Raw genomic sequence first — 23913 nt, 5'->3', positions numbered from 1 at the left:
AAAATAATGAAATCCTCTTACACAATTCTCTGCTGAAGGAGTTTGAAAAGAAACGTAAGTTTTTCATTTAAGCAGGATTCCAGTTATGATGTGGCAATGGCATTTCTGTGTAGTGTGTGGAAATAATTCATTGCAAATTGATTTTAACGTTTTTTAATAAGAAAGACATGCTGTTTGAATTTTCTTCATCTGAGTGTTGAATATAGCTAAATTTGGATGAGTCTAGTTATCGTTGCAATGATGATAGTATTTGTCCTTCAATAAACATTATTAATATATGTATTGTTTTGTGTTACAGGGGGTTCAGGACCATCATCTTCCATAGCCATAGCTGGAACCAGCCAACCTGCCATCACAAAGACAACATCCGTTCTTCAAGATGGTGTTATAGTCACTACTGCAGCTGGAAACCCACTTCCGAGCCAGCTGCCCATTGGGAGTGATTTCCCTTTTGTTGGCCACGAACACACACTTCACTTTCCACAGAACTGCTCTTCAAACAACAATCTTCCGCATTCTTTGAATCCAAACCTTCTCAATTCTCTACCTATCTCTTTGCCAGTGAATCAACAACATCTCTTAAACCAGAATCTATTAAATATACTACAGCCTTCAGCAGGAGAAGGCAAGTCTGAGGTCATACTCAACCCTTTAGGTTTGCTCAACCCAAGTGTAAATGCTGCGCTAGCTTTTCTCTCCAGTGACATGGATGGGCAGGTATTACAACCTGCTCATTTTCAGCTTCTAGCAGCCCTACTTCAGAATCAAGCCCAAGCAGCTGCCATGCTTCCCCTACCATCTTTCAATTTGACCATCTCAGATTTGTTACAACAGCAAAATAACCCTTTACCCTCAGTAACACAGATGACAGCCCCACCAGACCATTTGCCAAGCAATCAGTCAGACAGCAACAGAGCAGAGACCCTTTTAACCAACCCCCTGGGGAACCCTATACCAAGCTTTACAGGCACTGACACTACTTCTAACCCCTTGCTCCTCCCAGCTGTCACTGGGGCCTCAGGATTAATGGCCTTAAATCCCCAGCTGTTGGGAGGTGTCCTGAACTCCGCATCGGGCAACACTGCTAATCATCCAGAGATATCCATAGCAACCTCCTCCCAGGCAACCACTACCACAACCACTACATCATCAGCAGTGACAGCACTGTCTGTCTCAACACTTGGTGGGACAGCAGTGGTGTCAATGGCAGAAACATTGCTGAACATATCTAATAATGCTGGGAATACATCTGGTCCAGCTAAACTCAACAATAACTCTGTGGTGCCACAGCTACTTAACCCTCTACTGGGGACAGGTCTGCTTGGTAAGTTAAATTTTTTCACAGATTTAAAAAAAAAAAAGGGTTGGGGGGAGAGTTTCTGATTCTATTTTCTATTATTAAAGACTCCATTTCATTGCACTATTTCTAAAAGGGTTTTGTATGTCACAGGTCATTGAATACTTCTAGAGAAAAACAACCATTACTGTCAGAAATTTTAAATAGCAATTTTTAAAAATTCAGCAATATTTAATACTGTTTTTGGATATAATTTTATTTTCCATTCCCTCATTCTGATGCCACCAAACCTACTACACACACTTAAATACAGTCAGGCAAATTTGACTCCTTTTATTTTTCATGTAATAAAAGCACAGGTGCATCTTTGGGATGCAATGTTTTATTTCAAATATATGTGGCATCACAGGGTTAGTATGAGTAGCTGTGCAGTCCATTAAAAATGGCCAAGTGCATTTTTTCCATTTAAATCAAAAATACGCCAAAACCATAGCACATGTCCTATATGTACATAAAGCACTCCAAGTAAAGCCTTGCACAAGTTCAGTGAAGTAGGTTGCCCCTTCTAGCCCTAGATTGAACATTTCTGTTTTCATATTTCTTTGTTTTTCATTTCTTCGTTGTAGTTTAGAAACTGAAGGTCTCACACCTGACAAGTCCTTACATAACTGATGAACTCTTAAGCCTAAACTGTTCTCCTAAATCTCTAGTCTCTTGATGAATTTACTCAGAACATGTGATATATTTTGTGTTCTGTTCTGTTTGGATTCAATAAGCAAATAACTATACCAGTAGGATGACCAAAATATTGTGTCAAAGAGCTGGAAAGCATTGCAACTTTGTTACTTATGTCAAGCTGCAACTTTGTTACTGTGAACTCAGCCCTATTTTTACAATATAATTTAATTTAGCATTAGGATTGTTATTGAATTAGGATTAATTTTTTTTCTAAAATAAAATGTCTTTTGATTTTCATGAGCTGATTCCACAAGCATAAAATTTAGGAAAAACATTAGTTTGTGTTAACTCAAGTGCAAAATCCTCTTTGAGGCTTCTTTTATTTGATAATTTCATAGGATCAGGGGCCGCAAAGTATTTATTTTCCTATTGTTTGTGATATTGTTCTTTTACATTTTAATTTACATAGGAGATTTTTCTTTTGATACAAAATGCAGATTTTTTTTAATATAGCTTGTTTTTCTTATGAGATTTTTCTCCTGTATCTAGAAAAGAGAGGACTAGTAGAGTTAGCTAGTGTATTTTTGTGTTCAAGAGGCCTTGGATCATTGTGTAGTCGGGTCAAACAGCAGTGTCATAGTTTCCAAAAGGTTGGGAGAGGGGAGGATGTTGGTATGGTATGAAGCAGTCGCTCTTTGGAAGCTAAGAATGGATTTCCAAGAAAATGAATACCACTGATGCTCATTCTACTGTACCTGGCTGTGTGCTATTCCAGAATGAAAGACAGTCATGTCAGAATCCTTTAGAAAGAGTCCACATATAGATGTAACCTGAAAGAAAGAATGCTGAAGAAATGAAGGAATAAACAGTAGGAGACATGTTCCTTGAGATCGTGGTACAGAAGATGTCATGGGAAAAGTTTTGTTGTACAGAGAGTGTCAGTATTTGTTTACCATTCAGTTAAAATGTGACTCAAGGAAACTCACGGACTCTTGAAAACTATGCTGACTTACTTTTCCATATGTTTGGAATTGCAGGTGACATGTCGTCAATAAACACTACTTTGAATAACCATCAACTGACTCATCTCCAGTCACTGTTAAACAACAATCAGATGTTTCCTTCAACTCAGCAGCAACATCAGCTTCTCCAGGGGTACCAGAATCTCCAGGGGTTTCAAGGGCAACCCACAATTCCTGGATCAGCTAACAACTCAAACCCCATGGCTTGTCTGTTTCAAAATTTTCAGGTAGAAAGCATAGTGAAATCAATATTGAGTGAATTTAAACATTTCTAATAGTAGAATTGGTATCCATATTCTGCTTTTTCATTGAATGTTTAAAACAATCTATTTTATTGCAGTTGGTTGCCCTTTTTTAGTATGTATTTTGTATTTGCAAATCAGAAACACATGTTACTGAAATTGTATATCTTTATAAGTTTAGTGTCATTTTTATTTTATTGGAACTACTTATGATGTGCATCTATTGACAGCTGTTATTAACTTTCAGGAGTTGTTAATTCGCTTTTAAAGTGTGATCATAAACTCCTGGTTGAGAATAAATTGTTGAGACTGAATGGTAAAAAGTTAACATAGTTGTCAGTTAATAGGAAATAGGAGGTGATTGTGAGTAACTGACTTTTTCTAATAATGCCCATTAAAGTAAATGGCAAGTACCATTGATTTAGGGGATGTTGGATCAGGACCATACTGTTTAGGACAGACATATAATAATTTTTTTGAAAAAAATGATATCTCCCTTTCACATTTCCATCCAAACAGACAATTCTGCTGATAATGTAAATTCAGATGTTCAAGTAACAGAATGACAGTGAAAGTATCAACTGAGATAGAGAACAAAAATAGAGTTACAGTGTATACTTAACATTATTATAGTGCTGCAGAACTGAGAACGTGAAGGCAGCAGAAATGTAGGTGATAGTGCCAGAAAAGCTTTTATTCTTTAAGAAGAAAAAAGACAACATATCATTTTGTCAGTCTAGACAACTAGAAATTTCCCTGTGTTTGCAAAATCGCAGTAATCTAACTGCCTATTAACCCCTTCACATTTTTTAATTATGTGAGTTACATTAGCTGTATCTTCATATTTTCTCTTTGTGTCCTGAATTATGTAAGTGTTTAGTAATGGTAAGTATTTAAAGCAGTAGTCACAAATATTTGGCTTCACTAGTTAAAGCATCTTTTCTATTCAGACTTTCACAAGTATTAATATTGCTTATTATCTTTATTTCACTCTCATGACATGTACATGACAAATACTAACATAATATGCAAGGTTCCTCAAAATGTAATTTAGTTTATAATAGACAATGCATGATAATAGCTACAGTGCAAAGGGTTGGTGACATGGTTGATGTGGGATAGAAGTAGTTAGACTTCCCAAAAGAAGTGTATAAGAAGGGAAAGGCAAGGTCACTTTCACATGACAAATAGGAGGCAATTTCAAGCCTATGGGTTGTATCCAAAAAAATACAAAGCAGAGTGTGGGTAGAGACAAAAAGAGCACTTTTAAGAGTGAAACTGGGGAGGAAAGTAGAGACTGAGGGAGGAATAGGAGGAAATAGATTTGGGTACAGTGATATGAGCATGGATTAAGTTGTTTAGGACTTTGAATGTAAGAATGAGGATCTTGGACTTCATTCAGAAAAGGAGAGCATTCAGAAAGGTGGGTGGAAATGTGGCTACAAAAGGAGGGATTTGAAAGTTTTATCATCTCAAATACCACCTGTTATTACAAAGCTTTGTCTTTTTGAACAAAGTGTGAAAGCTAGTGTTGTGTTCATATGCATATTATTTTATGTTTTGAGTTGCCTTTTCATTTTCTGATTCTCTTCATTGAGTGACAATCTTTGTCACTTATGCATAGAGCCCTACCAAATTCATGGCCATGAAAAACATGTCTCAGACCATGAAATCTGGCTATTGTGGGGGGTTGTGATATTGCCACCCTTACTTCTGTGTTGCCTTCAGAGCTGGGCGGCAGGAGAGCAGAGGCTGCTGGCCAGGCACTCAACTCTGAAGGCAGTGCCACTGCCAGCAGCAGCTGTAGGGAAGGTGGCATGGAATATACTGTATGAACACATTTGCGAAATTGTCTGATTATTCCAATCAGTGAAAAACGTGTGATTTCTCCACGATTTAAGTAGCCCTCTGCTTATGTACAACGATGACAAAATGTGTCATTGATATGTAACCATCACAGTTACTGAATTGAATGAATGTGTCTTCTGAAATATAGCATTCAATGAAAACATAAATTTCTATAATTTTTCCTTCCTATTTTTAAGGTGAGAATGCAGGAAGATGCTGCTCTTTTAAACAAAAGAATGATCACTCAAATGGGTATAACATCAGTTCCTGAGAGTTCCAACACTACCCTTCCTCCTTTTCAAGATACATCTTGTGATTTGCAGCAAAGGACTGAACCAACTGTAGGACAACAGGCAAAGGATGGCCTCAGTGTAGCTGCTCAGGGTGATTCTTCAGTCGATGCTATCTACAAAGCAGTCGTAGATGCTGCAAGCAAAGGAATGCAAGTAGTAATCACCACTGCAGTTAGCAGTACAACACAAATGAGTCCCATTCCAGCTCTGAGTGCCATGAGTGCCTTCACAGCCTCAATTGGTGACCCATTAAATCTTTCTAGTGCTGTCAGTGCAGTAATCCATGGAAGAAACATTGGTGTTTCTGATCACGACGGTAGGATAAGAAACACTAGGGGGACACGAATACTGAAGAATTCAGAACATGATAAAAATTCAAGTGAAGGGGATGGATTTGAATATTACAAGTCAGCAGGTTGCAACACACCCAGAAAACAGTGGGAAGAGGAGCAAAATCCTGGAGGAGAGATAAATAGGTGGAAGTGTGAGGAGTTTTTAGACCATTCAACCCATGTCCACAGCAGTCCTTGCCATGAAAGGCCCAATAACATCTCCACACTGCCATTGTTACAGGGTGAGCAGCATCAGATACTGTTACCACAGAGAAACTGTCAAAGTGATAAAATGTTGGAGGAGAATTTCAGGTATAACAATTACAAAAGAACTATGATGAGTTTTAAAGAGAGACTGGAGAACACTGTGGAAACATGTGCACACATAAATGGAAATAGGCTTCAACAAAGTAGAGGGTTTGGAGAGTTGCTGAACACTTCTAAACAAGACCTAGTCATGGAGGAGCAATCTCCAAGTTCCTCAAATAGTTTGGAAAGTTCTCTAGTTAAAGACTATATCCATTATAATGGAGACTTTAATGCCAAAAGCATTAATGGGTGCGTGCCTAGCCCTTCAGATGCTAAAAGCATCAGCAGTGAAGATGACCTAAGGAATCCAGATTCCCCTTCTTCAAATGAGTTGATACATTACAGGCCGAGGACGTTTAATGTTGGCGACTTGGTCTGGGGCCAAATAAAAGGACTGACTTCATGGCCTGGAAAATTAGTAAGAGAAGAAGAAGTTCACAATTCATGTCAACAAAACACTGAGGAGGGGAAGGTATATATACACACTCATATATATTTTGTGTATGTATATATATATATGTATATCTAGTCAAAGAATTATCTTGGTCTAATATTTATTTTTGGATTCTGTTCTTATTTTAATTAATTGTGGAACTAATGGGCTTTTGATCCCTGGTTCATGAGGATAGCTTTTATGAAACTATTTATTTCACCAAAAATATTGTTGTAGTTGCACAATGAGAAACTTATACAAATCGCATAAGGAAACATATTAGGCAGTATTCTGGCCTGAATTATGTCCTGCTAAGTCACTTGTTCACATAAGACTTTTATTATACAACAAATATTGTGCTTTAATGCACTATTGTTTAACTTATGATTTAGAGCCTTCTGAACTTCTGGCTGTGCCTAAGGTTACTGACTTGATGTGCAAAGCATGAGTGGGTATCTAGAAATGGCAGAAATTGCAAAGTGTAGAGCTGATCTAACCAAAATAAGGATTTTGAAATAAGTTAAAGCAGTTTCACCCTATCTCTGACTTGCCCAACTGATACTTCTGGTATGCAGCAGAAAAACTATTAAAAATATTTGGCCTGGACAGCAGAACATGAAAGATCCTTTTCTAGTGATAGTGGTTTTAGTTTGCTCCTTTGTGCTGGAGTTTAATGTCACCTAGCACAAGGTATACTGTTGGCAGGGAATTCTTATCATTACCAATGACTTAACAGTGTATTCTGTTTTAGTAAGGAAACTATTTCAATCCTTATTTTCTACTGTTTGCAAAACTTTTTTGTTTTTCTGCAGTCCTCATAAATACAAAACTATTTCATACTGTATGTCCCTCCCTATCCTGAGATACCGCAGAAACCACTCAGACTCCCTTCTTTTAGTGTCCACTCTGTATAATTCATTCAAGTCCTCTACACCAGCACTTGTACATGCAGTACAGCAATTCTGTTACCTATGACCCTGTTGCCTTCAGCCTCCATTCATGAGGGCCCTGGGAGGGAAAGGGCTCTCCCTTCCTTGGGAACTCCTTCAGTCTGGGCTCAGCTAACCTTGTCCTCCCTCCTCTGACCCTTCACTTCTTTTATCAAGCTATTGTGCTGGTGGGCTAGTTAGTTCTTTAACTCACCCACCAACCCCATGTCTGATTAGCTAATTCCTCCTTATACCATCGCTCAGGGAAACTAATTGAGGCCACAGTGATCATAATATTGACCCATCTGTTAGGCCTCCACACTGTCTCTCATACACACACACACTCATTATATAATAAAAAATATTTTACTAAACATTCATTCAGGAAATAATACTGCTAGTATTTTTAAATTAACAAATCAAAATCTAGGTAAAGAATTTTTAATTTCTGAAATTAAGAAATTAATAGAAAACTATTATCGATTTTCATGCCCCCAACTCATTTACTTCAGTTGAAACCATGATAGAAGCTATCATATTTAAGCACAGTTGATCCTACTGCTAGTAGGATTTCTCTAACCAGATTGTACCTGGATTTTTCCCCTCAAATTGTTATAGTCGTGTTATGAAACTGTTATAAATTGTCTGGGATGATTTGGCTAGCGTGGTTTTAGCCAAAGCTTCTCATTCTTCAGATGGCTTGTTCATTGTTCTCTGCTCCCCACATAGGTTTTGAAGAGAGACACACTGATCTTCAGAAAGAGATTATATACTTCAAATAAATGAACTTGTTTTAACAATTGTAATTCAATAAATAAGAATTTACTGAGCTACAAAGTTAGATCCCAAAATCACTAGCCCATTTTGAAAATGTAAGCCTAATTTTTCAAATATTGTTGACCACATACTTCAAAAGAAAAGGAAAAAAATAAGTGTGAAGTGAGGGAGAGGAGACTATGGTACTCTCCATCAGAGTTCTGCTGTAGTGCCACTCAGTACCTTTATGAACATTATAGTACTAAAGAACACATTTTTCAAAATACATCGATGTCCAATATTTATTTATTTGATAACTTCACAACAGTAATTGTGTTCCTTTTTGTAAGATTGTTTCAGTACATTTTTAAGAAGTTGCTCTTTGTGCCCTTTATAACAGAGAAGATCTATATATCATCAGTTGCATTCCTTAAGAGTACTGCATCAATTAGCTGAACAATATCAAAAGTTAATTTCTTATCTATTTGTTTTTATGCAGGCCTTAGTACTTCCATTTTGTTAGTTGTTGTTTTTTTTACTTTATTGCACATTATTATATTAATTGTATGTAGAATCCCAAACAAAATTAATGAAAATTGCATCTGTTGCTGATACCTTCTAAACTGTTTCTATGTAGTTCAAAATTTTGCTGCTTCCAGAATGTTGTCAAGGCAGCTCATATCCCTGGTAAGAGAGAGTCTGTCCCACTGTTCGTCAACAAGCACTGTGGCTGACTAAAGGAGCTTTGGATTAGAAGGCCCGCCATCTTTCAGGAGGATGTTATGTATTTAGCCTCCCCAGTTGGAAGGATGGTGTAAATGGCAGTTACAAGGATAGGATAAGGATTGAGATTGAATACTGGAGAGTAGAGGAATGTGAAAGACAGAAGAGAAGACTTAAATAGAAAAATGACTTACATATTCCCATTTCTGGGTGAAAATAGAGAGGAACTCTGATGTTCATAATTGCATTTCTCGTTCTTTTGTGCATTTGACCAACCACTCCTATAAGCTGCTGTACAGCCACATGTTTTGGAAATTTAGTGTGAAGCCAGCAAAGTCAATTCATTTTGCAGTGCAAAAGATCTTCAGGAATGATATGTATCAAGAAATCCTGGAATTATGGAACTCTTAATATGGTTCCCTATTAGTAGTTTTGAAAATTCATTGTATGAGGAACTTGTAAATTATCTTTATACGCATTTGTACCTATGGTATGTTATTTTTTTCACGCTATGGCAATAGTTTTGCTATGTTGCAATGAGTTCTGTTGTGTATTATGTAGAAAATGCCTGTTTGACTTAACTTCCATTTATCACAGCATTTTACTACTTTTAAGGGAATACATATGGAGTGGCATTTTTTCGTCTGTTTCTGTTCAAATAGCAACTGGAAGCTTTTGGATGGTGTTCCTCTATCAGGAAAGAAGGAGTGTTAACCAAAGTTTTCTGTTGTTTTGTTTTGGGCAATTGGAAAATTAAGGAGCAAACTGAAGAAAGTTCAGTGGGAGCAGCAAAACCATCTAGATGGAGAAACAAGGAATGATCATGTAGATTAGGTTATTAGTGTCTGAGAAAAACAAGGGAAGTGGAAAGCAAAAGAAGATGTCAGCAGAATAAGGATGAAAGTGAGAAAAGAGAAAAAACTTTACTGAGAAATCCACCTGAAAAGATCCTGCTGCTGGCTGTCTCATGTTGCACTGACGGTCTAAATAGGCTTGAATATACAATTTAGAACTTTTCTTTATGCCTGATGAGTAATATCTTATCACTAAGGCAGCAAGAAGCTGCTTTGCAATATGAGGTTACTGACACAACTGCCAGAATAGGTAGTTCTCATACACAGGAAATTCATTGTTCTTTCTATTGTGGTGGCCGGGCTCACACACCATTATTCTATCATATGATGATTTGCATAGTGGAAGGATCCTTCTAGAGCTTGGGGAGGTGGGGTGGGTGTGGAATATTGAATTTGGTCTTTTTAAAAAAAGAATTACAGTACCATCCCAGTGAGCCACTGCTAATACAGTTCCTGTACTGGTGCAGGGCAGAGTTTGATTCTCAATTCTGACTTTCTCTGTCAAACCTAATAAGGCCAGGAGCATGGTGTAAGCTGCATGCACAGCCAGTGACAGGAGGGTGTGGTTTTCACTAAATAGGTAAAGGACAGTGATGAAGAATGTCAAAGTGAGTTCTTCCAGACCTAAACAGGAAGGATGGTTTTCAGAACAGGATGGTAAAAACAAAACAGCTTGTAGGATCTAAAACCTGTATGAATGTAGAAAATCACCCACTTTCCACCAAAGAGACAGGGTGTAAACAATAGCTAGCCTTATGGTAGTGATTTGAAGAAATCCAGAACTGAATTTCAGATATTGACATTACTACAGGATGGAGCTGGTTTACTGTGTTAGGACTCTCAGCTGCTTAGGCTCTAGACAAGCTCAAAAGCTTGTCCCTCTCACCAACAGAAGTTGGTCCAATAAAAGACATTACCTCACCCACCTTGTCTCTCTAGGCTCTAGATTCGTGTTTTTGACCTGAGTTTGACTAAGGCAGGATGTAATCAACCAAAGAGTTAATTGGAGTGGGCCAGATTTAATGTCATCTGGCATAAAAAAATAGAATCCAACAAAGTGTTTCAAAATTTGAATTACTGTGTAATAGTCTATGCCAACATACCACGATAACAATCAACCTGTCTTAAATGCCTTATTGCTTAAATACTACTGTAACTTATTCTCCTTCAGATTACTTCAAAGTTCTTAGCTAATAACTATCTGACAGTGAAATGTTTGCAGTCTCAAAGAGCAGAGGTTTTTAAATGCTATTTATTGGAACTTTCTAGGAAATTCAGTTTACTGAGCATCGTAAAAGCTTTGTACAAAACTGTTTGACCTGCTGTTATGCTGTCATAAATATTTTCCCACAGATGTGTACAATGCTTGATTTTTAGAGGGGCTGAGCTCTCCCAGCTCCAACTGAAGTCAGTAGATGTGATTTCTCAGTACTTCTGAAAAGTTTGTACATATTGTTTACTAATGTAAATGGTTATTTCAAGGTAAAGGTGTCTGACACTAATAACTTTATTTCCTCACTAAACATAACTTTTTCTTTAATACCACGTTACGTTAACCATATGTTGATATTAACTGTTCTTCTGAAAAGTAAACGCTAATAGATTTCACATTATACATATTTACCAGGAAGAAACTCCCTCACTAAGGAGTTTATTCCAATTAACTGTTTAGTACAAGATCTATTACTATTCAATACATGTTCAGGTAAATCACTAAACTGAATAATAGTGCTTAATAATAAAATAGCTTACCATTAAAGTAGTGTACATTTATACTGGGAGACATAAGGTGTACTGTTCTCAGAAGATTGTGTATACCTAACTATTTCGTATATCCTCGGTACAGATACTATATCAGCATCCATTCTTTCCTCTATAATTTAGTAAAGTTTTAGGAGATGAAGGTTCAGACAAAATACAGTTTTACCCGGTAATTCTGTTAAATATGAAAAATGCCAGATTTTTTTAGATAGCAATTCTTCAAATGTCTTATAAAATTAATTAAGATTGAAATGGTTAATTTGATCTCCAGTTAACTTCATATTCAGTAACATTGTTTCCAATTATTAAACATTTTAAGCATTATAAATATAGTACTTAAATGTTAACCCCTTTGGTGTTATTGGAGCTGTTTTTTCACTAGTAAGTGTTTTATGACTTTTGCATTAGTGCATCCTTAGAAATATTTTTGCTCACAGCTCCAGAGAGTTAGTTCTTTTGATGTTTCAAACTAAAATTAAGTAATTTATGTGTGTTTATATGGAAATGTATACTATTATAAAGTTAGATTGTGAAAGGAATTCTCTTGAGCAATTTCCTGATGGAACATTATTCTTATAGTAAAAGAAAAAGCCACCTAAGGGTTTTTTCATTTAATAATTTGGAAGTGTCCAAAGTCTAGCCTATTGTACAATTTAGTCTTGCTTCATGGAAATGAGATCCGCATGTGCAGACCTTACCATAATGGCTCTTTCTTGTCAAGTTCTGCATCTGCTATATCCCCAGATTTCATTTTTAGATATATAAGCTTAAGAAATGTTATACACCTCTACCCTGATATAACGCTGTCCTCGGGAGCCAAAAAATCTTACCACGTTATAGGTGAAACTGTGTTATATCAAACTTGCCTTGATCCACCGGAGTGTGCAGCCCCGCCCCCGTGGAGTGCTGCTTTACCGTGTTATATCGGGCCATGTTATATTGGGGCAGAGGTGTACTTGGATTAAAATATATATCACACTTGGCTTTATGGTGGTGAGAACCTTGCAGCGTCATTAACTTCAACTTAGCACTCTGGAAAATCAGCTTCATAGTGCATTTAAATTATTTTAGTGATTCAGTTAAGTTGTTTTAGGAGAGAAATTTTGAATTTTCAGAACAAATTTATTCAAGATCTTTCATGTCATTCATATCAGTACTTAATTTCCATTTAATGATTTATTATGCTTTATGCATTCATAAAATCTTTATATTTATCATTAATTCAACAAACTTTACAAAAAGCTCTTGTTAAATGAGGCATAGATTAAAAATTAAGAAATACAAACATAAAATAATTAATAAAGATAAGAAAATGAATGTTAGATTTTTAAAAATCATGTTTTAAATGTGCTTTTGTAAATTAAACTGAACTCAAAGCTATTTTGCTAATCAAAAGTGAAGTTTAAATGGTTAATGTTTTAATACAGGGGTTCTCAAACTGGGGGTTGGGACCCCTCAGGGGGTCACAAGGTCATAATATGTGGGGTCATGAGCTGTCAATCTCCACCCCAAACTCCACTTGCTTCCAGCATTTATAATGGTGTTTAATATATTAAACAGTGTGTTTAATTTATTAGGGGGGTTGCACTCAGAGGCTTGCCATGTGAAAGGGGTTGCCAGTAAAAAAGTTTGATACCCACTCTTTTAATATAATTTGAAAATGTGCAGCTCTAGTAAATTAGTAGTAGTGGTAGTATTTGTATTAGTATTATTTTGTATCAATAATTTTTAGTACCTGTGAAATGGTACCGATTTTTATATCCAGTGGCTTAAATTCAGTAGTTGGGTATGAATATATAATTTCAATTGATTTTAATGAGAGTTGTATGTGCACTACCAAAGCTAGTGTTTGGCCTGGCGGGGTTTCTTTAAGCAGTAGTGCAGATATTTTTTTTTCATTATTATTCTTTTAGCACCTGATTCAGCAAAGCCCTTAAGTTCCATTGACTTTAAAGGGACTTAAGCACATGCTTAAAATTAAGCACGTGTTTAAGTGATTTGTTAAATAGGGGTAGACTTGAACATGTGCTTAACTACTTTTCTGAAGTGGGGCCTTAGGGACTTAAATTTAAGTTTAAATATATTAGAGTATGAAGTAATATAAAATTCTTCTTCGAGTGCTTGCTCATGTCAATTCCATTCTAGGTATGCGTGCTCCCATGTGCACAGTCGTCGGAGAGTTTTGCCTTAGCGGTATCTGTAGGCTCGACTGCAGAGCCCTCTTGAGTGCCGCACTCATACATCAGTATATTAGGCTGCCCGCCCTATGCCTTCTTAGGTCCTTCTTACTGCTCATGACGGTTGGTTGGAGCACCTTGTCTTGCATTGCAAGAGCGTTAAGTGCCTGTTGTTATTCCCTTTGTATATAGTTCTTAGGTACTTAGTCAATTTAAGTAAGTGTTAGTTGTTGGTTTAGTAGTTACTCACGGCTGAGACGTCACCCTGGAGCGGGGCATGCCCCATTCCCCAGGCTTCAAGCCGTGTTCGTCATGCAACAGGCCAATGCCTATCAGTGACCCCCTCAGCAGCTATTTGAAATGCTTGGGGGAATCCCATGTAAAGGACAAGTGCAGGATTTGAAAAAACTTTCGTCCCAGAACCAAGAAGGAGAGGAACAGCTGCCTGAAAGCCCTCCTGATAGAGGCCGTGCTTCGCCCGGCATTGGAGCCCTCCCCCTCCGGACTCTGCTCCCAGCACTTCAGCATCACTGCGGAGCACCCCACCAGTACTGCGATCCTTCTGGCACCGTTCCCCCCACTAGTGCCCAAGAAGCAACAGAAGAAGGGTTTCCTGGCACCATCCATGGAGGGGAAGGGAGCTCTGGGCAAAGGACCTAGTTCAGGGCACGTGCCCACCCTGGAGCTAGAGGGGAGTACCACTATGGTTGGACCCCCTAGCCCAGCCAGGGATCCACCTCCAAATCCCAGCAGCCATAGGGAATCCCGGCTCTGATGGGGACCTTCATTGCCCGAGACGGCCCAGGTGGCCAAAAGCCTGGTGGACCTGTTGGCATTGCAGATGCCTTGCCAGGCACTGGACGTGGCTATGGCCCTGCAATCCAAGGGCAAGCCAGCCATGCTGGCACCAGGTTCAGAACATGGTGCAGAATCCATCATGGAGACAGCACAACAGGCGCCAATGCCCAAGGGGCTATCCCCAAAAAGGGAACCCGCTCATCCCCCTGCGATGCCCTCATTGTCTTCATTGACGGACAAAGTGGTGGCGTGGACCTCCCAGGCTGGCAGTCGCCCTGACAACTTTAAGGCGCACCAGGCTCTTCTTAAAAAGGTGGCTACCAACTTAAACCTCGAAATTGAGGAGTTGGCAGAGCAATCAGGCGACCTGTTTAATGTCATACCATCCTCCATCCCAGCACGCATCACGCTGCCTGTCCACCCCGGGGGTCCTAAAGATTGCTAAAATGCTCTGACAGACCCCAGCTTCAATTCCACCCACATCCAAAAGGGCGGAAAAGAAGTATTACATCACCACAAAGGGGTTCGAATATCTCTACACACACCCCCAGCAGGGTTACCAGTTGTGTCCGCAGTTAATGAGAGGGACAGGTGAGTGGCACACTGAAAAATAAAGACGCCAAACAACTAGACTAAGGATGGCACCCCAATCAAGTACCTGGATCCACCATCCTATTCTTTCCTCAACTGCCTGCACCCCTTCCAGTTGGCATGGTTGCAAGTGACATCGGACTGTTGGGTGCTCAACACAGTATCCTTGGGCTACAACCTACAGTTCTCAACTGCCCTTCCCTTACACCTCCCTTCTCCATCCCTCTTCAGGGACCCTTCTGACAAGCAACTCATTGCTCAGGAGGTGGAAAACCTCCTAAGGCTGCGGGCGGTAGAGGAGGTCCCTCGGGATAGGCGGGGAAATGGATTCTACTCCCGATATTTCCTAATCCCAAAAGCAAAAGGGGACCTAAGATGCATCCTGGACCTCCATTGCCTCAATGAACATTTCAGAAAGTGGAAGTGTAGGAGCAGGATTTTATAATTGTACTATGAGAATTAATGTATGATTTGGTTTTATTTTGTTAGCCATTTTTTTTAAATAGCAGAAAGAAATGACCCTTTGGGACTATGGGATTTTGTTTTTTATAGGCATTAGAAATTGGGATTTTTTAGTTTTTTGTTTTAAGGTTTAGTTAGTAAGAGACAGAATTTTGTATTGTATTTATGTTAAGTTAAATTAAGGGAATGTTGAAGGCCTGGGCCTTAATGTGAATTGTTTTGGTTATTAAAATTTAGCAAAATGTTATTTTGTTTGATATAAAATATTGCTGTTTGCATTTTTAAAGATTTTTGTAAAAGACTGTGAATAAAAAATACATGCATTAAAAAAAATAAGGTGTAAAGGCCATTATTAACCAAATGGTCCAAAAAAAATAAGTAAAAACACTTATCAAAACTTATTAATGCCAAAAAAACATCAACGTGCATCCGTGATTGAGGAAGGGCAGATTGACGACCCTGAGGTGGAGACTGGCACCCCTAAAGACAATTAAATCAAATTCAGGACAGAATGACCCTCTCAAAGGTGTTTTGAAATGTTAACATAAAAAAATAACACCAATTCAAGAGTAGCCGGTCATAAACTGACATAGCAAAATCCATAAACTTCAACAACAACAAAAACTATAAAAACAAGGTGCTTTGCCATGGGGCTTTGGGTTTGCCTTGCCACTACTCCAGGAGCATTGATCACGACCGACGGAGCCCGGTTCCCATCTGCAACCAATCTGGCTGGCCACTAAATTAATCCAGACTCTGGACTGGTAACTATAAACATTGAGTGGTGGGACTGTGTGCATGGTGTGTGTGTATGACTAAAAAGCATGGTCATACATACTAGAAGCATATGCTGGATCCCGCATCGGTGTTGGAGGGAGTCCCCTTCGCAGCCCCATCCCCATCAGTTACCCTGGTCTCCAGTGCTTCAGATCTGGGGTGGGGAGCCCCTCTAAGCGATCTTGGCTTGCAAGGATGTTGTTCGGGTCACGATTGCTCCTTACACACAAACTTCAGAGAGCTCAGAGTGGTCCGCTTGGCCTGTCAAGCTTTCCTGCCTCATATAAAAGGCAGGGTGGTTCAAGTCTGGATGGACAATACTGCCACAGTGTTCTATATCAACAAGTAAGGCAGTGCCCGGTCCTCTGCCCTTGGCCAAGGAGCTCTTAGGCTCTGGAACTTCTGTGTTCAGCATGCCATTCATTTTGTGGCCGCACACCTCCCCAGGATCAGGAACACTTTGGCAGATTGCCTCACAGGACTTTCTCATCTCGCCATGAGTGGTCACCATCCAGAGGTTGTCAGCCTAATCTTCCAGAGGTGGGGGACTCCCTGGGTGGACTTGTTTGCGTCCAGGCAGAACAGGAAGTGCCACGCTTTCTGTTAAATTCGAGGTATTGACAGAGACTCCCTGTCGGACACTTTTCTACTCCTGTCATCAGGATCCCTTATGTATGCCTGCCCTCCAGTGCCATTAATCTACAGAATCCTTGTGAAGATCAAGCAGGACAGAGCAAAGGTAATCCTCATAGCACCAGCTTGGCAGCACCAGCACTGGTCCGGCACGCTGCTGGACCTCTCGGTGGCTGACCTGTTACAACTACTGCTCTGTCCAGACCTGTTATCTCAGAACCATGGCAAACTGCTGCATCTGAACCTGACAGCCTGACTGTTGCATGGTTGAATGCGAATGAGCGGGAGTGTTTGGACGGTGTCCAGCAGGTCCTACTGGGCAGCAGAAAACCCTCTACCAGAGCGACCTACCTGGGGAAATGGAAGTGGTCTACATGCTGGACTTCGGATGAAGGTATTCAATCTGAGCAGGCCTCACTGCAGTTAATCCTGGATTACCTCCTGCATTTTAAGATGCAAGGTTTGCCCCTTTCATCTGTTAAGGTCCACTTGGCTGCTATTTCGGCCTCCTATCCCTCACTCGAGGGCAGGTCAGTTTTAGCCAGGACATGACTTCCAGGTTCCTCAAGGGCCTAGAGCGCCTCTACCCTCATGTAAGGGACCCTGTTGCTCCATGGGACCTGAATCTTGTGCTGTTGTGGATCATGGGGCCCCCCTTCAAGCTTCTGGCTTCATGCTCCCTACTCCACCTCTCCTCGAAGGTGGCTTTCTTGGTTGCAATACTATCTGCCCACTGGGTCTCCGAGATTAGGGCACTTACCTCAAAGCTGCCCTACATGATGTTTTACAAGGACAACATCCTATTCCGACCACACCTGGCCTTGCTACCCAAGGTTGTTTCATATGAGCCAGGACGTATTCTTACCTGTCTTCTTCCCTAAACCTCATAGTGCAGGTTGAATTCTCTGGACATCAGAAGGGTGTTAGCCTTCCACATTGAGAGGATTAAGCCTTTTCATAAGGTGACACAGTTGTTAGTCACAGTGGCCAACAGGATGGAAGGTTGTCCAGTGTCAACTCAGAGAATCTCGTCTTGGATTATTGCCTGTATCCGCTGCTGCTATGACCAGGCCAGGTGCTTCCTCCAGCTATTGTAATCGGCCAGTCAACCAGAGCACAAGGATATGTGCTAGGCTGCCACCTGGTCATCTTTCCACACATTTACATCGCATTACACACTTACCCAGCAGGCCCAAGATGATGCTGGCTTTGGTAGAGCAGTATTGCAAGCTGCATGACCATAAACTCTGAGCCCACCTCCATGGATGCTGCTTTTGAGTCACCTAGAATGGAATCGACATGAGCAAGCACTCAAAGAAGAAAAAACAGTTACCTATCTTTAGTAACTGTTGTTCTTCAAGATGTGTTGCTCATGTCCATTCTATTATCCACCCTCTTGCCCCTCTGTCAGAATTGCCAGCAAGAAAGAACTGAGAGGGTGCAGGGCCGGCAGTGCTTAATATACCGACACATGAGCATGGCACTCAATAGGGTGCCACAGCCAACACTACAGATACAGCAAAGGCAAAAATCTTCGACAACTGTGCACGTGGGCATGCACACACCTAGAATGGAATGGATATGAGCAACACATCTCTCAAAACAACAGTTACAAAAGGTAGGTAACCATTTTTTTTAAAAGGTTGATGGCACATATTAAAAATATATTGTAATAACAGTACATAAAAGGTTGTTATGAAGCACAGCTAACTTCAATAGGAGTTAAATGTGTGTGCAGTCAGAATTAGGATCTGTGAGACTTTGACAACAGTAAAAACATAAGAATGGCCCTACTGGGTCAGATCAAAGGTCCATCTAGCCCTGTATCCTGTCTTCTGATAGTGGCCAGTGCCCGGTGTCCCAGAGGGAATGAACAGAACAGGTAATCATCAAGTGATGCGTTCCCTGTTGCCCATTCCCACCTTCTGGCAAACAGAGGCTAAGGACACCGTCCCTGCCCATCCTGGCTAATAGCCATTGATGGACCTATCCTCCATGATTTTATCTAGTTCTTTTTTGAACCCTATTATAGTCTTGGCCTTCAAAACATCCTCTGGCAAAGACAACGTTTTTGTATTGTTTATGGTATGAAAAAAACAGGATTATATGTTTTTAAGTAACTTTCTAATTTTAGTCCCTAATTCTAATATTTTAGGACTGTGCCATGGTTTTACTTTTTGCATTTTTATTGCTTTTGGTATGAGCATACAGAGGAATTGTAAAAATATTACTTTTCTTCTTTTGGTGGGGAACAGAAATGTTTTGTGGATGCAGTGAAAATTAGGCTCCATAGCCTAAACAACTGCATGTCCAGCAGTAAAGTAAAAGTAGCCTTTAATTATTGACAGTCTGGGTAATGTAGTTTGATGTTCATACCTTTACTCAGGTGGAGCCCGAGAAGTTGAAGACACTAACAGAAGGTCTGGAAGCCTACAACCGAGCCAGGAAGAGGAACAGAAAGTAAGCAGATGCTTATTCATTTACAAATTAATTAAAATCACGAGGTCCTCTTGTCTACCAAGACACTCATTTCACTCCCAGAAGTATCCTTGACATCAGTAGGAATCTTGGCTATATCAGGATTTCAGGATTAGATTGTTAGTTATTAACCTGCAGCATATATGGAATGCATATCTTTCTGATACTACAAGAGGAAGCTTCTGAAACCTGTGACAGCACCTGTGACAATTTAGGCTCAGTTTTCTTACAAGGGGAAGAGTGGACTATGGTAGCATAAAAACACAGTGGCAGCTTCTAACTGTTCTAGTGTGTTTTATATCCAGATAATTTGCCTCTTCATTTTACTGCATGTCTGTCTCTGTGTGTGTCCTGGAGGAAAGAGGAAGAGAGAACGAAATGATATATACCGCAATACTGTTTTTCTGGAATCTGATGATCCAGAACTCTGGACTGCACTGACTAATGCACCATTCCTGGGGAGCACCTCAGCTCTGCAGGGCTGAAGCTAGACTCCTGCAGAAGTCCAAACAAGAAGTAGATGCTTTACAATTATTAGGAGGAACAAAGGATCCTAGCTTCTGTTCTGAGGAGCTTAGGAGATCTGCAGAAATAGAGCACCTAGTTTCTGAATTCCTGATTTTTGCAGGCTATGGATTTTGCAATTTTATAACTTTGTAATTTGGGGGGTTGTATGTATGCATTTTCTGATACACCAGCACACCCATATGAATTTTCAAGTTTAGATTTGAAATTTACAACTAAAATCATTCATTGCATTTTAGTAAATCAGAAGTATTCTGAACAAATACTATATGACTTTGTGACAAGCATTCCCCCCCCACACACACACACACAGGACCATGTTGGTATGGAAAGGGTTACTTCAAATTAGTTCAGTATAGTTTGTCATTGCTGGCAAGCTTTTCAGAATTCCTTAATCCCAGCTATGTTTAGTTTAAGCAGACTGGCTGCCATATGCAAAGCTTTTATTATACAATATAACAAATGATGTATATTTGAACAAGTTGGTTTTATCTGGTTTTTGGTTTTTTGTTTTGTTTTTTGGACTTTATTTAAGATTTTACAAAACTAGGGGAGAGATTTTGAGAGATGTAAAATATGAGAAGAGGGAAAAATATGGAAGAAAAGAGGAGAAGTAAATTGAGTTAAGGGGAAGAAGAACTAGACAGCTATAAAAAGATACAGAAGTTGGCAGGGTTGTAGTGTGCTATTGTTTACTTGCTGTCACAATGACAATATGTTGGCTTGTATCTGAACAGGAATTTCAAGTACTATAGACTTATAATTCTTGTCTTCAAAACAACAAATACAGGCTTAAAGGAATCAAATAATTACAGTAGAACCCCTTTTATCCTATTTGGCCCTGGTTCCAGTCAAAAATTCAGATAATTAGGAGAATGGGCAAAGAGTTTTCTATACGTTGTTGTAAGATGCGGAGTTGCTTTTAAACTAGCTGACCCCTCCCGGAAAAGCCGCTTTCTTTATTTACAGCTTACATGAACCGTTACTTCTAGTAAAGAGTACCCGTTTCTAAAAATGCAGAAATGATAAACTCAAGCATTAAAATATAACCCCCTTCTTTACAGCATACACAAACCATTATTAATAAATAGTGCCAGTTTTTAAAAATGCAGACATGATCATTTTAAGTTGCAGCAACCCCAATACTCATGGTAACAACTAACAACAATAACAATATGTAATATGCATAAAGTATTAAATTAACATATAGTATTGTATATAAGACAATGATACAGCAACACTCACATTTATAATGGCTGGGAAAAATCTGACAGTTTGTGATACTGTGCTTTTTCCAATGTTATAATCTTGGGCTATTTTTTTGCCAGTGACTGTCCTTTATTTATTTTATTAATAATCTCTATTTTAGCATCAATGATAGTACTATGAGATTTCGCTTAATAGTCGCAGTCATTTTACAAGGCTGAAAAGATGGGATGGTTACAGTAGTGTTGCCATGCAGGTGACGTCAATTTCCGATATTCTTGTGCGTGCACTGGTTGTTCGGTTAATAGGGAGAGCAGGATAATGAAACTCAGATAAACGGGTTTCTGCTGTACTTGTATTTAACGCCTTTTAAGGTGTAAGCTTTTCTTGTTCTCTGTTTGTGCGGTATTTCATGAGCAATATTGCTGATGCCAGTTAACAATGCTATCCTTTCATCACTATCCTGAAACATGTCTCTGGGTTTTTTATATGAGTGCATGCTGCAAATATAATAATGCCTTTGACAACATTTCAGTTATTTGCCATTAGTTGTCCCTGAAGCAAAATTTCTAGCACTAGGAAAATGACTCAATGAACAGCTTTAAATTTCTTATGAAAAAAAATCATTTAAAAGTAGAGACCTTGCTGAATCTGGCTCAATATTTGTACATATGGAAACATTAGAGAATATTGTATGCAAAAATGTGCATTGGTGAAATGCTGTGGTTATACAAATGTCAGGGAAATTCAAAGTTACAGTTCCCATAACAACCATGACTCAGCCTACCACCTTTCATGTATGTAGCAGTTTGTATTACTATCTATGGTGTTGTCATTAATACTTATATATATGGAACATATAACATAATTATGCGACCTCCGAGCATGCCCAAATAAATTTTAGTCTCTAAGGTTCCACAAGAACTACTCGTTGTTTTTGCTGTTACAGATTAACACAGCTACCACTCTGAAACATTGCAAAATCAGGTACTCAAAAGTTAGGAAATGCCAGAATTAAGGTTGCTTGTGCATTCTTAATTCAGTTCCCTTGTGCATATGCATTATGATACAGTCTATATATTACATGATCACGTTATTTTTTCCATAGGACTATCTCTTTCAGTGCATGCTTAATAAGTGGCTCTTCAATATTTTGTTTTCTCCTCATTGTTCAATAAGTGGTCCCATGCCTTGTTTACTACACACTATTCAAACCCTAGTCTGAAGACAGAATTTTTAATTTCTCATTGGCTTTGTTCTATGATGCTCATCACAACAGTATCTGATTGGTTCACAAACATTAATTTATTTTCACAACATTCCTGTGAGATGGAGTATTATTATCCCCCTTTTACAGATGGAAAGCTGAGGCACAGAGAGATTAAGGTCAAAAGTGTTCCCTCATGTTTGGTACCCATTCTGAGATGTCTAGAACCGGGTTTTTCAAAGTCCTTGGCATTGTATAGCACTGTGTAAGTTAAAAACTCAGTCTCATTGACTTCAGTTGCAGCTGTGAGTGCTTGACACTTCTACAAATCAGACTTCAAAGTCTCAAGTCAGACACCCACAAGATGAGGAACATACAAGTTTGGTTTTAGTGACTAGCCCAGCATCACATAGGCACTCTGTGTTACAAGTAGAGATAGAATCTAGTTCCCCAAGGCAGTATTCAACTGCCTTAATCATGAGATCATCCTTTCTCTTCCTACAATCCACTGTCTCATGCACTACATATATTCCAGCTTTTGCAACAAATGAGGCAGGGATCCTACAGACAATGGTCTCCTTCACTACACAGCCCCAATTAATTCCCAGAGCAGGTCCATTCTGTCCACTAAATGAGGCAGGGGTCGTGTGCAGAAAGTATTAAATGATCTTGTAATTAAAGACTGTATCATAATACATATACAAAAGGCCAAATTAAGGTTGCACAGGTGCCTTTATTAGGCAGTTGTTGCTTTTCAGTACTTGACTTTAGAACCATAATGTTCTTTTAATCAAGTTTTTGTGTGTAATTTCCTAGGCTTTTTAAAAAAAACAAATTGAAAAAAACAGAAACAATAATTTACACGTTACAAATGAAATAAAACAATCTAATGTTTTATTGGCCACACAGAGGTCAACCTACTTGATTAGCACGCCACTGTATTTGAATAATCATAGTAAAACATCATCAAAAAATATGTATTATTTTCTAAAGTTCCCAGACTCATGGCCACAAACTGCAAACACTGCCAGAGGTATTGCTGACTATTGGGCTTAGCCTCACTGAACTACCATGGGTTTACTTGTACCTTTTGCCACATGTAGTTCTTTGATTAAAGCATTAACCAGCTTCAGGAATTCATGAGAGATAAAAAGTTACTTCTCATTCAGTCATCACCTTCAAATTTTAGTGTAACTCTGCCCTTTCCTATTTATCTGAGTTTGCCTCATTTTGTATCACTCTTCACCCCTTCTACTCGGCCGAGGTTCACACCCTTTGCCACTCATTTCTCAGTTTCTCACATAAACACCTCTGTGCTTTCTTCCACGCTGCACCATGCATGATTATGACCTTCTTGAACGCATTCACAAGGCATCTGCCCTCTACAGTTTACACCTGCATGAAAGGCCCACATCTTCTGGAGGAGCTAATCTAGTTGACTTGTATATTATGACATTAATAAAAGAGAGAGAGTTATATGTTGTTTTCCATTTCCCTATACCCTCTATCTTCTGGGTCTATCTGTCCTTTTATTGCAAGCTCATTGGGGAAGCAGCCATTCCTTTTTATATGTCTGAAAAGC

At 39.1% G+C, this 23913-nt stretch overlaps 1 protein-coding gene across 8 annotated transcripts in view; it reads left to right on the top strand.

The window, feature by feature from the left end:
* MBD5 (methyl-CpG binding domain protein 5) overlaps positions 1 to 23913 on the top strand; it is a 221071-nt gene that overhangs the window by 185001 nt on the left and 12157 nt on the right. For 7 of the 8 annotated variants that reach the window (XM_039493824.1, XM_039493821.1, XM_039493823.1 and 4 more), the window contains 4 exons: positions 299 to 1324; positions 3013 to 3224; positions 5285 to 6493; positions 19302 to 19375. In XM_039493824.1, the coding sequence (XP_039349758.1) occupies positions 299 to 1324; positions 3013 to 3224; positions 5285 to 6493; positions 19302 to 19375 (2521 nt within the window). The remainder of the gene's footprint in view (positions 1 to 298; positions 1325 to 3012; positions 3225 to 5284; positions 6494 to 19301; positions 19376 to 23913) is intronic. The other variant, XM_039493829.1, reaches the window with a different exon arrangement.

This window comes from Mauremys reevesii, linkage group 11 (genome assembly GCF_016161935.1).
Source record: "Mauremys reevesii isolate NIE-2019 linkage group 11, ASM1616193v1, whole genome shotgun sequence".
In the NCBI taxonomy this organism is placed as follows: Eukaryota; Metazoa; Chordata; order Testudines; family Geoemydidae; genus Mauremys; species Mauremys reevesii.
The sequence above is the reverse complement of the archived record's forward strand: the minus strand, read 5'-3'. Positions and strand labels throughout refer to the sequence as shown.